Raw genomic sequence first — 14,063 nt, forward strand, 5'->3', positions numbered from 1 at the left:
ATTGTCTATGTATGTCCTCGACAAGTCTTTGTTGACTCTTTATTGCACTTTTGTTTTTTTTAAAATTCTAAACTCTTTGTAAAGGTGTACATTTTAGGAAATTATTCTTGTATGCTATAGGAATGCTTTATAATGCTTTATGTTTAAGCTGACTGTGTTTTTTAACGGCCTAGATGTCATCGTTCCAATAAAACAATGTATTGGAGATAATAAATTTAAACTAAATATTGTTTTTGGTGTTTTTCTTCATTCAATGATCTGTAAACAAAATGAATCTGACGACTGCAGCTCATGTTGAGTGCTGCTGCTTGGCAGTGGACAGAGAACGCTGAATAAATGCTCGAGTCATGTCATATAAGTAAGTAATATTTGTAGAGCGCTTTTCTGGACAGGGTCACAAATGACATAATTACTGAAATGTATAAGGAAAAAACATTTGAACAATGACATTTATTTTCGTTGTTGAAAATTGATATAAGCCCTCTCACTATTCATGATATATGTATTACAATATGAAAAATATAATTCATATATACAAACAGGATTAGACGGATTATTTATACATTTATTTAAGTTAATTTTTCATTAAGTAGTCTTGAATAGGTTAAATCAATGTATTTCATTCGATCGACCCTTTTCAGGGGACTATACAGTGATTCTGGTGGGTTATTTAAACATCACTTTGTGTTACTTCTTATATACTTCTTATTTATATATATATGTATGTATTTGTGTTACTTAATATATACTGACTCCTTTAAGAAACATCTTAAGACGTTTTTATTTGTTCAGGCTTTTCCTTGATTTTCTGGAACTCCTGTTGTGTTATCAGTTTTATCTTGACCTTTAAAGTATATACTTTATTGAATATTGTTTTGATTGTTTAACCGCTTTGTGATCCTGGTCTGGAAAAGCGCTATATAAATAACAATTACTTACTTACTTACTTACTTATATATATACTGTATATTTAGAGAGAGAGAGAGCTCTAAATGATTAAAATAATCGAACATAAAGTAGTTAAATCACAGGCATATGATTTTGTCTACTTAAATAATAACGTAAATTATTTACTTTCAAGTTTAATGAAAACACATGAGAACAAAGTTTGAAAAATCGTCCAATTATAGCGGTCGGATGTTCGGGAGGATTGTGGGAAATGTAGTACGAACATATTTTCCGAGCTTAATAGAACATTTAATTTTAACGGGATAATCCCCTCACCATATATCAGTCGGGTTTATTATTTGTCTTTTATTTTGTACAACTCGATGATTTTTAAACGACAGAGTGATTTAAGAAAAGTCGCATTTATTTCTCGAACGTTCTGGCTTACTCCATTTTACCCATCATCCTTTGCGCCACTTCCTTTCTTCTCGGTGGTGGTGTGGTCCAAATATGTCTCTATTAGATGGTCCGTTAAATGTGCTCGGCCAGAGGACTTCTGGCGAGTCTGTCCGCACTCAAAATGGTGAGTCTGTTGCCCATTTCAACGCCATAAAGATACATCTCGCCCTCTGCGAAAAATGTCATTTAGACTCTCGTATAATCGTAAAATGCTAAGACGCACGTAGCACATGTGCGGCTAATGCTAACGCCGGCAAAATGAAAATAAAACTTTCCGAACGTTAACTGATGTGAAGTGTTCTTAACCTGTGCTTTTATTTAACATACATGCTGGTGCTAACGCAGCAAAAACGTACTTTATTGAATATATTACGTAAAATGTGTCTACAGTCACAAGTTAGCTACTATGCTAACTGCACGGATGAAGCGTTGTCATGGTCTGAAGGTGTGGCTCCAAGTGTTAGCAAAAAAAAATTGTTTTCGTTTGTGTTTGTTGTTTGTGATGTAAACTTACGTGTTTGAAACGGTGGTACATGTTTTAATGGTTCACTGTCTTTTTCAGTCATGGCCGCAGCATCCATCGCTAACATCGTCAAGAGCTCTCTTGGACCCGCAGGACTGGACAAGATGCTGGTGGACGACATCGGGGTGAGTTTCCGGCAAATGACACTTTAACCTCTTTTTGATGGTCTCTTTGGAGTTTTGTAATTGAGTAGGTTTAATTTTTAAACGCTATTAAAAATGTATCTCAAAAGTATTGCATTAAACTTACCTTAACCTGTATGAACTAAGGCTTTCTTTTGGCAAGAATCTGTGTGACGAACACTTTTTCTGGCCTTTAAAAGAAAGAAATGAGCAAATAGTTTCAATAATCAAATGTGAAAGTACTTTTAGTAAAGTGCTTCTCAAAATATTAACAAAACATATTAACAATGAAGTGCATTAACAGTCTCAGACAACCTGGATCAACATGCTATCCAGTATCTGTCAGGGTTAAAAAAAATTTAAACTTTAAACTTTGTCCAAAATGACCCCAAACATCAGCTTTGAAATAACATTTTACTTTAATTCAAAGTTATTTTATTTTTTGTTTTAAAAAAAATCTGCGATGTCGACCTTTATTCAACCAGTATTATACACAAACATTAACACTACTTTGTTATTGTTCATTTTCATGCGGTCGACTGAAAATTTCCCTCTACAGAACAACAAAGTTAACTGCTTCATTTTCTGTTTAGTCTTGTTTCACGCCAGTGCGTGACGTCAACGCAAATTTATATATATATTTTTTAAATATCGATAAAGTATCGTGAATAAAATGATTGTGATATATTGACATTATCTTACACCCCTAGTAGGGGTCTTGGGTCCTGTAGATTAATAAATGGTATTTTCATTCACTTTGGAAATGGAAACACTATACCAAAGACTTTTTTATCATCAATGTTTCTTCTTACACAATGGTTATCCTGTTTTTAGTACCACTCACCTGCCTTCATCCAGGTGTGTGGCTATGCTAACAGGAGAGAGAAATCTTCCATCATATACCGAAGGGGTTAACAGCCTTCAATCTGCTGCCCCTAATGAAACGATGGTACAACCAGTGTTGAAAGTTATATGAACGTGGATTTAATCCCTGGCAGTTTTATATATGCAGAGGTTTATCAAGATACACAATCAATCTTAACAACTATGATTTTATTTCAAACCTACAGTGTTCGTCCAACTTAAAATCTATGAACCATTTTATATAATAAAGTCAATCTAATACTATAATGGCTTTTTGACCACAAATGACCACCTGAAACAATCTACAAGTGTTAGATTTACACACACACACACGCACAGAAAATTAAATATTACTTAAAATTGAAACTGACCTAAATCCAGTTAGAAACTATGTAAGAGCATCTTTTGCTTCTCAACTCATGGTTCCATTCAAAGTGTCCATTTTTATTAATAATAAAAGGTACAAAAACGGTTTCTTTCTACTCCTTCTGGCAGGAAGTGACCATCACAAATGATGGAGCAACCATCCTCAAGATGTTGGATGTGGAGCACCCTGCCGCCAAAGTCCTGTGTGAACTGGCCGACCTGCAGGACAAGGAAGTCGGAGACGGAACCACGTCCGTGGTGAGTAAACTTGGGAGCTGCTGCACTCGACAAGAGTTGGCAATATGTATGTTATCATGTTTTATCCATGTTAAAGTGGTAGTTCACCCAAAATTCAAATTTCACTCTACTCGCCTTCATATCTAATTCGTGTTGGAAGTATTTTCAGAGTGATCCCTTTTTTTTTTTTTTTAGTTGTTTGCAAAAAGTATGTTCATTGGAAAGGGGCCGAATGAGTTGGCATATTGTCTAAACTGGAAGCGCTTGCAATATTTACCTGGAGTACTTACAGTTTATATAACTTGTTATACTTTAAATGTCTTCCAAAAACAATTTAAAATAAAGTGACTTTTCTCTAATTTTTCTCGTTGATTTTAATACAAGATGGAGATTTATAGATGGTTTTATCTTTTTGGGAGAAAAAAATGAAGACTAGGACCGCAGAGCATCAGTCGCTCCATTAAAATGAACAAACTTGTTTTCCTATAACTCGTATGAAATGGATTACTATGAAAATGATCCTAACCCATGGTCTTCATGAGGGTGAGTAGAAAATGAGTGAAGTTCAAATTTTGGGTGAACTTACCAAGGGCAGCACATGCGTACAAACTTAAGGATAATCACAATTATCTTTGATCAGATTCAAGCCGTCTTGGCAGCATGTTGTCCTGGTTAAACACAATTATTATTATCACTTGAGCTCCTTCATTCCTAAACTCCTCTGCAGTCATCCTGTTTTTAGTACCACTCATCTGCCTCGATCCAGGTGTGTGGCTATGCCAACAGGAGAGATAAATCTTCCATTATATACCGAAGGGGTTAACAGCCTTCAATCTGCTGCCTCTAATGAAACGATGGTACAGAAGATCAGCCAATGAAACGGCTGTTCTTCCACATGTCTTGTTTTGACTCTATCGTTATTTTCCAGGTCATTTTGGCTGCGGAGCTGCTGAAGAGTGCAGATGAGTTGGTGAAACAGAAGATCCACCCCACGTCTGTGATCAGTGGATACCGTCTGGCCTGCAAGTGAGTCAGGATGTTGAAAAAGAAGATCATTCGGGGATGATCAGTTTTAGTGACACAGACTTTGTTTGTTCAGAGAGGCGGTCCGCTACATCAATGAGAACCTCACCATCGGAGCAGACGAGCTGGGCAGAGAATGTTTACTCAACGCAGCAAAGACGTCCATGTCTTCCAAAATCATCGGAGTGTATCCTTTCCTCTCTACTGCTAATGATGTTTCTGTTTGGACACATTTATCTGCTGAAGTAATATTCAAGCTGTCTTTATGGTGAAGCTTAATGGTTGTTTATCTCCCATTTAATTTACCTTTTCATAGTGTCTGCCGTGATCTGTGTGGGAGAAAGTGTAATCGGCCCACAATTAAAAGGGCATCATTCACCTGAGCTTTCATCAGTGGTCTATTTGATATGATTGTACAATTTCACCTTGACCTCGACTTTCAGTGATGCCGACTTCTTCGCCAACATGGTGGTGGACGCAGCCCAGGCTGTTAAGTTTGTAGATGCAAAAGGTGTGGCCAAGTATCCCATAAACTCCGTCAACATCCTGAAGGCTCACGGTCGCAGCCAGAAGGAGAGCTTCATCGTGAACGGATACGCTCTCAACTGCACGGTCGGCTCACAAGGTTTGTGCGTCACAAAGACACACGTTTGTTTGGCTTCCCATGAAAGTTTGCTGCTGCGTCTCGTCAGTGGCTCACGCAGTGAAATAGTGGGACAGAGTATGTTGGTTTTGGAAGAAGAGCTGCGGAGGACTTCTGTGGATTCTCTTCTGAAACCCGACATGAATGAAAGTCATCTGCCGCGGTGAATTCTCACTCGCAATCGTCTGCTCCCTCAGGTATGGCGAAGCGTGTGGTCAACGCCAAGATCGCATGTCTGGACTTCAACCTGCAGAAGACCAAGATGAAGATGGGAGTCCAGGTGGTGATCAACGACCCAGAGAAGCTTGACCTGATCAGACAGAGGTACCTGAAGTCCCTTTTTTTTACTGTCAAAGTGTCCCATTGTATTTCCTGTGATGCTGATCTAGCAGTTTCACAGTGATGCATGTTGAAGAAAACCAATCGGCTCTCAGTCGACACATTAGATCAGAGGTGTATTTGACTGGTGGGCTGGACATTAAAAAAAAAAAGTAGTCTTGTACTGTTTAGGACTATAGCTATGGGAGCCGGGGTTTGTTTGGATGTAGCTGGTTATTTTTTTTGTGGTAGGACTTTTTAAACAGCTGCTGAACTGAAATTGTTTATGCATGTTAATGGAATACATACCATAATTTGTATCAAAGAGAAAGCTCTAGTTATCTGCTATCAAACTTTTAATGTACTGATCCTTGTTGTACCGAAAAGTCTGTAAGAGAACTTTAGCACGAAGCCTATGTTCTGTTCCAAAATCTTTTGGGGGTTTTTTTTATCGTCAATGTTTCTTCTTTAAAACGGTTATCCTGTTTTTAGTACCACTCATCTGCCTTCATCCAGGTGTGTGGCTATGCTAACAGGAGAGAGAAATCTTCCATCATATACCGAAGGGGTTAACAGCCTTCAATCTGCTGCCCCTAATGAAACGATGGTACAACCAGTGTTGAAAGTTATATGAACGTGGATTTAATCCCCGTTTTATATATGCAGGGGTTTATCAAGTTACACAATCAACCTTAACAACTATGATTTTATTACAAACCTACAGAGTTAGTCCATCTTTAAGCTCTCTGAACAGTGTAAGATCCTTGTTGTACTGAAAATTCTGTCGGAGAACGAGAGCATGAGGCCCATGTTCTGTTTCAGAGTCTTTTGGGTTTTTAGGATAAGATTTATTTTTTCTTCCCAAATTGGAAAATTACAGATTAAGATGCATTTGCGAAATGGTCTTTATAGAAACTCATAAGTCATTTGAAATATGGGACAGGGCCGCCATCTTGTAAATGTTAAATTTTGTTCACGGACTCAAATGTACATCAAAATGATGCTCATTTCTACTTCTCTTGAACTTCTCTTAAACTTTGTTCATTCATGAACACAGACCTGCTGTGAGCATCATCCCACAGGTGATACTTTGACCTTTTGTCTGATCAGTCAAATCTGTCTTCCAGAGAGTCCGACATCACCAAGGAGAGGATCCAGAAGATTCTGGCATCTGGAGCCAACGTTGTTTTGACCACCGGCGGCATCGACGACATGTGCCTGAAGTATTTCATGGACATCGGAGCCATGGCGGTGAGGAGAGTCCTGAAGAGAGACCTGAAGCGAATCGCTAAAGCGACAGGAGGTGAGAACGAAGGTTTGGCGGCGGATGATGTTTCTCAGTCACGGGTTAACAGACGTTTGTCTTCAGCCACCGTGTGTCCTTCTCTGACCAACCTGGAGGGAGAGGAGACGTTTGAGGCCACGATGCTGGGCCAGGCCGAGGAAGTGGTGCAGGAGCGCATCTGTGACGACGAGCTCATCCTCGTGAAAAAGTATGAACGAGGTTTTTACCACGTTTGCGTCGCGTTCCTGTGATTTAATTTTGTTTGTTTTTCCAGCACCAAAGCACGCACTTCTGCCTCCCTCATCCTGCGAGGAGCCAACGACTTCATGTGCGACGAGATGGAGCGTTCCGTGCACGATGCGCTGTGCGTGGTGAAGAGGGTGCTCGAGTCAAAGTCTGTGGTGCCAGGAGGGGGCGCTGTGGAGGCAGCTCTGTCCATTTATCTGGAGAACTACGCCACCAGCATGGTAAGGATCCGCCCGTGTTCCTGGTCAAAGGGAATGGACACGATCCACTGACGCTCGTGTCCTCGTCTCCTCAGGGCTCCAGAGAGCAGCTGGCCATCGCAGAGTTCGCTCGCTCCCTCCTCGTCATTCCCAAGACTCTGTCCGTGAATGCGGCACAGGACTCGACTGACCTGGTGGCAAAGCTGCGAGCTTTCCACAACGAGGCTCAAGTCAACCCTGAACGCAAAAACCTGAAGTGGTGAGTTTGGCCTTGTTAACGTTTTACAATGTTGATTATTAAAGGTTATGGCACGACTGCTAGTTTATGTCGAGTTAAAGCTTATTAGTCTGCATAACCTACACGCACCATGAAACTGAGAACCATTGACTTTAACAGGGGATTCTCTGTGGATAATCAGGTCGTCGAAGAGAAAGCTTGGTAGTTGAAAACATAGTCTTGCTGGAACTAAACTACGTCATGATTCAACATAATCCTGCCAGGATGGCTGTGCAGGTCTTTTCATCCTGGATGGTGAAATAATCTCTCGAGTAGAATAGTTGAATTGTAGATTGAAGGTGACTGACGGAAAAGGAGAGAGGGAGCAGACGGCCAGCTTCAAGGGGTAAATCAATAGCGAAGCCTGTTAGAGGGCGGAGCTTGTATGTAATAGAATCTGATGTTTAATTAAAATGGAGTCACTAGAGTTGCTGTGACAAAAGGACATAATTTTCTCTAAACTATATTCTCACAAAGTGAGAGGTTGTTGCATTAGTTACAGTTGTAACCCTGGTTCTACGAATGTGAGTTTATTTTGGTGGTAAGGTAACCCATGGTGACGGCTTGTAAAGGACGGAGCATGCATGAAGTGGAGTTTATTCAAGAGCAGATGCTGAATCTAAATGAGAAACTGTTCATGATCGTTCTGATGAGTTATCAATCGTCAGAGTTCAATAACCGTGCCGTGTGTTCAGGATCGGCCTGGACCTGCTGAACGGCAAACCCAGGGACAACCGTCAGGCCGGCGTCTACGAGCCCACCATGGTCAAGACCAAGAGCCTCAAGTTCGCCACCGAGGCCGCCATCACCATCCTGCGTATCGACGACCTGATCAAACTGTTCCCGGAGCCGAAGGAGGGCGGCCAGTCGTACCAGGACGCGGTGCAGTCCGGGTCCCTGCAGGGCTAGACCTGGTCCTGGTCCTTTGTATTTATACACGTGGAGCTCTTGTGGCCGTAGCACTCACTAGATTCAGCTGTTGCCTGTTTACCCCCCTGAACCCCTTCGTCAAGAGGGAATGTAACTGATTTTGGACACTTGATGAATAAACCTTCTGTGGTCAATGTTGAGGCTTTACATCTTTTAATTACACGACAGGAAGCACAACAGTAACTTAAGGCTATACGTGATCATGGCACAGAGCAGGAGGAATGTTGTCGGAGCAATGGATCCTACACGGAAGTTACAAAATGGCCGCCACCGAAGACATGATTAGTGCAAACCCTGAGAGCAGCTAAAGAAGTTCACAGTGAAACATTTATCCCTTTTTTTTAGGTAAATCTTGTAGTACATAGAGTCGCGGATCTAAAGCGTCTCCACACACATGGCGATGCCCATCCCTCCGCCGATGCAGAGCGACGCCACGCCCTTCCTGCCGCCGCTTCTCTGGAGCGAGTGCAGCAGCGTCACGAGGATCCTGCAGCCGGACATGCCGATGGGATGACCCAGAGCGATGGCGCCGCCGTTCACGTTCACCTGGAAACCACACTGATCAAAAGTCGCCGCGGTTTCTGCAGATACTTAAGATCTTTGAATCTAAACACATGGCCTTAAGTGTTGTCAGTGGGCGTGGCTTAAGCACATTTTATAATGTAAATATCTTTAATATCTTTGAGTTATTTAAGACACTTAAATCAACTCAATTTAATTTCTTTAATTGAGAGAATGACTTGCGATTGATTGTGGGGAAATTTGTTTTGAAGTTAAAATAAGAAAATAATATAAATAAATCAAATAAATGACTGTAGCTCAACGCAAGTCCTCAACTTAACTTGCCATAAGATGTCAGAACCCTGGTTAACATGACTTCAAACACTTTAAAAACACCAACCTTTTCTTCTTTCAAACCAAGTTCTTTGACCACGGCGATGGACTGAGCTGCGAAAGCTTCGTTTATCTCAAACAAGTCGACCTGGTCCAGAGTCCAGCCCGCTTTCTCAACCTGGAATGTGGGTAAAAGGTATAAATTAAGTCATAAAATCAAGCTAAATATATATTTAATATTCACTAAAATCATGTTTTAAGAAATGGTCACACGGACAAAAGTCCTAAAACGACTACAGTCAAACATCTGCTGAACAAGAGCTTCGCACCGCTTTCCTGATGGCAGGTATTGGTCCGGTTCCCATGATGGCCGGGTCCAGACCGGCCTGGGCCCAGGACACGATGCGAGCCATGGCTTTGACTCCCCTGCGCTCCGCCTCGGCGCGACTCATCAGGACGGTCGCTGCAGCTCCGTCGTTCACTCCTGCGAGACGAGAAGCATCACCTCGGTGTCATCACTCTTGTGTGAATGTGTGCGTCGGACCTGAGGCGTTGCCCGCGGTGACGGTGCCGCTGCTGTCCTTGACGAAGCAGGTCCGGAGTTTGGACATGGAGTCCGCGTTGCTGCCGTGACGCGGGAACTCGTCCGCCTTCACCTCCACTGCACCTGCAGCACAAGCCGGTGTGACGTCTGGAATGTGTTCACACCTGACGCGTTACCTTTCCTGGACGGGACCATGACCGGGACGATCTCCGGCTCGAAGTGTCCCGCTTTCTGGGCCGCCTCGGCCTTGTTCTGAGAGCGGACGGCGAACAGGTCCTGCTCCTCCCGGCTGACGCTCCACTGCTTCGCCACGTTCTCGGCTGGACGGACCAACGGTTACCGTAGGAACCAAACACCGGCGAACACACGCCTGTGACGCACCTGTGATGCCCATGTGGTATCCGTGGAAGGCGTCGGTGAGACCGTCCGCCACCAGGGAGTCCTGAAGAGAGGCGTCGCCCATCTTCACCCCGGACCTCATGTGGAGGGTGTGAGGAGCCTGAGGACACAAACGCCTCTTGACTGACATTTCAAATATTTGTATTTGAGGAAAGTTACATATATACACACACATGTATGTTATTAGTCTTAGTCAAATCTCATTTTACTTTAAAAAAAAAATGTATGGTTTACATTTCAATAGTGTGTATAAGATATATATTATATTATATTTTTAATAATACATTATATTATTAACATGCAAATATTTTAATATTTATTTTTTATTATTACTAATATTTGAAATATAAGCGTCTTTCTTTATTTTTCTTTTTTTTGTGTTTCAATTACACTTTTGGCCCCACTAGATGGCAGCAGTCATTACGTCCGCCGCAGCTAAAGGAACAGTAATTTCCTTCGATATCCTGGTAATGACTGAGGACGAGAGGATACAGTCGACAGTTACGACTTCGTCAAGAGTCATGTGGTCTGTAAATTCTGCAGTCAAGTACTCGACAATACTTAGAATATATCCTTGATATGTATCTATCGCTATCGAGTTTTTGCGATACACACACGATAAACACAACTTAACCCCTTAACGCCGAGTGTCGCGAATTCGCGACATACCGCTTCCATTAAGAATGCGCCAGAGATGGTGCGCGAGTTTCCCTAATGTTGGTTCATGCCTCTTCGATAGGAACCTAGGAACGTTTTGCAATCACTAGTTTCTCGTAGGACCAATAACATTTGAAACCACGTCCGGTTTACGATCGTGTTTTCTTCCTGGTGTTGCGCAACCCATTCAAAGTTGGAAGCGCGAAAGGATCGTCTTGTTTGAGGTAAGTTACCGTAAAAAATACACGTCTGCTTATTGTTTGTCTGTGGAACTAGGAAAAGTAAAATAAAGTAGTTTTGAACGTAATTTTTGAAGATATTTCAAGTTTTCGGTTTGTCGCGAATTCGCGACATTCGTCCATAAGGGCTAAATTAATCAGTATGGCCAGATGCGCAATGGCGCAGTACACACTAATATATTCAGATGGATTTTAGCCGTCACACGCTTTCTATAGAAAAAACAATTCTTGTAACAATCTGTAATCATGTAGGATGTTTTATGAATTAAATTATTGACGTTTATTTTTAGAAGTTGATGAGGAACACACACCTGCACAAGGTGGTGAAAATAGCAGTAATAATGCTATAATATTGTATTGTACAGACTTTCAGCTTTTGTGTTGTAAGCCACATATTTGAGGACGTCGCTTTGAGAGCAGGTTGTGTAAAGTTCTACCTAACCTAACCTAAATAGAATAGTCTGCACTTTTCAATGGTGTTTTTTTTTTTTAAAACACCAGGTGACAGCAGTGAGGAAAGCTTCACTGCTGAAGAGGATGATGAGCTTCCTAGTGTAGCTACTCCTGAACAAAAAGACAGAGTAGAGTGGGAAGAAATACAACATTACATCCATTTCAATGACAACATGGCACCAAACAATGACAGAATTTTCAAAATAAGGCACTGATTGATGCACTTCTTCCCAAATGTCAGGCTCTTCTACAAGAGCAAATACTCTGTGTTGACGAGCAAATGGTTCCTTTCAAAGGAAAATCAAGTTTAAAACAATATGTCCCCAAGAAGATACATAAATGAGGATATAAAATATTTTTGCTTTGTGACACAAAAGGGCTGGTGCATTCCTTTGATGTCTTTGAAAGGAAAACTGACCCTGTGTTCAAGTGTTCTAAGTGCAATGTTCACTTGTGCCTGAACAAAAATAACAATTGCTTCAGGGAGTTTCATGAGTAAGGCACCCCACAATTGAAACAGCTCAGTTATCGTTGTTATAGTAGTTGTTGTTATAGTATTAGTTGTTGTCGTCGTTGTTGTTGAATATTCAGGTACTGCATATCATGGTGTTAGCTTTTACTCAGTGCACCTGCACACCTGGGGATTCCTCGCACCAGAGAACAAACTGTGGGACCAGAAACGAGCAGCTTATTAGTGACACGTCTGCAGCACGTCAGGTGACGCTTCTGAGAAAGACTTGAGTCACTTTTTTTTTTTATTGTTGTTTTCTTACCACTGTAATGTATATGTTGACATTAAAAAATAAAATGTCATGCCTAAGATGGGAAATGTGTTTTTATTATTTTTTGATCCTCATTATCTTCACTTAATTTAGTCTCTGCTTGAAAGCAAAAACACACATAATTATTTTTTTTGAACAATTGCAAATAAATTCAGGCGTCAATGGGTTAAGGGTGACGACGTTTCAAAAAATGTTAGCTTATGATGCTAAATATTTAAATATGAATGTAGTTCTGCCAACTTGTCATTCCAAATGACCCTAACAACAGGGGGCACAGCCTTTTATTTAAATGATTGAACAAAGTATTTAAACCTGAAAATCAAGTTAGTGCAGACTTTGGTTTCAACTAACTTTTGCAGCTCATTTTAATAAGAATTTATAAAGTATTTTCAAAACAATCGAGACTTTATTTGTGGTTTGGCTACATTATAAAAAGTTAAAATCTCAAGAGGAAGAAGGTGTTCAATAAATGTAAATATATATATATATATATATATATATATATATATATATAAAAATAAAAATAACACCTACTCTGCTCATGCTCTCCATGCCTCCTGCCACCACCACCGCAGACTCGCCAGTCTGGATGGACTGAGCCCCGAGACACACGGCCTTCAGTCCAGATCCACAGACCATCTGACAGCTCCAGGCTGGCACTGGGTAAGGGATCCCGGCCCCGACGCTGGCCTGGCGAGCCGGGTTTTGCCCTTGACCTTAAAAAAATACACAAACAAAAAGTGCATAAAAATGAAGGATTAAGGTTTTTTTTTTTAAGAGATACCTGCGGTCAACACGTGGCCCATGATGACCTCGGAGACCTCTTCTGGTTTCACTCCTGCTCGCTGCAGAACCTCCTTGATCACCGTAGAACCCAAGTCCTTCAGCGGCACCGTGGACAGAGCCCCGTTCAAACACCCTGATAAACACAACACAATTCATGTTTTGTCATGTTCACGCTGCAAAAACTTTTAAAAACAACGCTGAAATGTAATGAACTAAATCAAAAATAAAACAAAATACATTAGATTTAATTAAATAACTCATAATGTATTTACAATTTTTTTTTATAAAATTATTACATATATTACAAACACGTTATTATAGCAAACAATTATACTTTTTTATTATTATTATTTTGTCTCAGTATTTCGATACAATAATGAATGAGTGACGCAGCTGGTTTGACCACGCCCATCGCCAAGTGGGCGCATCCAATGAAACAACTCGCCTGTTTCGTGGCACTATAACCGTCTGACCAATCAGAACCATAGAACTATATTGGCACACAAGCCAGCCAATCAGAGCTGAGCAGGACATTGCGACCACGTCACACGTCATGAACCACTTTACCAAATTAAATGTTTGTGATGTCAAACCAAATGACATGTTGACCTTTTGCATTCAGGATCTTCTATGATAGTTTGCAGATTTTTAAAAGCGATTTAAAAAAAAAAAAAAAAATCCCCATAGAAATTATTTCATAAATATTTCCGCAGAAAAACTTTCTCACCGATGGGAGTTCGAGCCGCAGACACGATGACAACAGCGTCAGAGTTCATTCTTGCTTAGAGTTGTTTTAATTCCTGTAGCGAGAGAAACACGTTGAACTCCTCAGTCTTCAGCAGCTCTGTGTTGACTGACTCGATGGTGCAGCCTCCCCTCTCAGGTGTTCAACGAGGTTTCCCGCACCACAGCGCCACCTCACGTCAGGGAGGTCATCTTATGTACTTTCAATAAATCCCTCTTATAACATGCTTCATCATGGATGAAA

At 41.0% G+C, this 14,063-nt stretch overlaps 2 protein-coding genes across 2 annotated transcripts; one reads left to right on the plus strand and one right to left on the minus strand.

Moving 5' to 3' along the window:
- Window positions 1-1,360: 1,360 nt before the first annotated feature.
- On the plus strand, window positions 1,361-8,521 carry tcp1 (t-complex 1). Its single transcript, XM_087805162.1, has 12 exons — window positions 1,361-1,471; window positions 1,910-1,995; window positions 3,352-3,480; window positions 4,388-4,485; window positions 4,559-4,669; window positions 4,926-5,107; window positions 5,323-5,449; window positions 6,571-6,746; window positions 6,813-6,936; window positions 7,003-7,195; window positions 7,270-7,433; window positions 8,147-8,521. The coding sequence occupies exons 1-12, from the start codon at window positions 1,399-1,401 to the stop codon at window positions 8,358-8,360; spliced, it is 1,677 nt and encodes a 558-aa protein (XP_087661288.1). The 5' UTR covers window positions 1,361-1,398; the 3' UTR covers window positions 8,361-8,521.
- Window positions 8,518-13,937, minus strand: acat2 (acetyl-CoA acetyltransferase 2). Its single transcript, XM_087805163.1, has 9 exons — window positions 13,803-13,937; window positions 13,074-13,208; window positions 12,824-13,005; window positions 10,141-10,258; window positions 9,936-10,079; window positions 9,760-9,882; window positions 9,545-9,699; window positions 9,283-9,393; window positions 8,518-8,927 (listed from the first exon to the last, which is right to left on the minus strand). Exons 1-9 carry the CDS (start codon window positions 13,849-13,851, stop codon window positions 8,757-8,759), a joined length of 1,188 nt encoding a protein of 395 aa, XP_087661289.1. The 5' UTR covers window positions 13,852-13,937; the 3' UTR covers window positions 8,518-8,756.
- Window positions 13,938-14,063: the final 126 nt, after the last annotated feature.

This window comes from Callionymus lyra, chromosome 13, assembly GCF_982586985.1.
Source record: "Callionymus lyra chromosome 13, fCalLyr1.hap1.1, whole genome shotgun sequence".
Classification (NCBI taxonomy): Eukaryota; Metazoa; Chordata; class Actinopteri; order Syngnathiformes; family Callionymidae; genus Callionymus; species Callionymus lyra.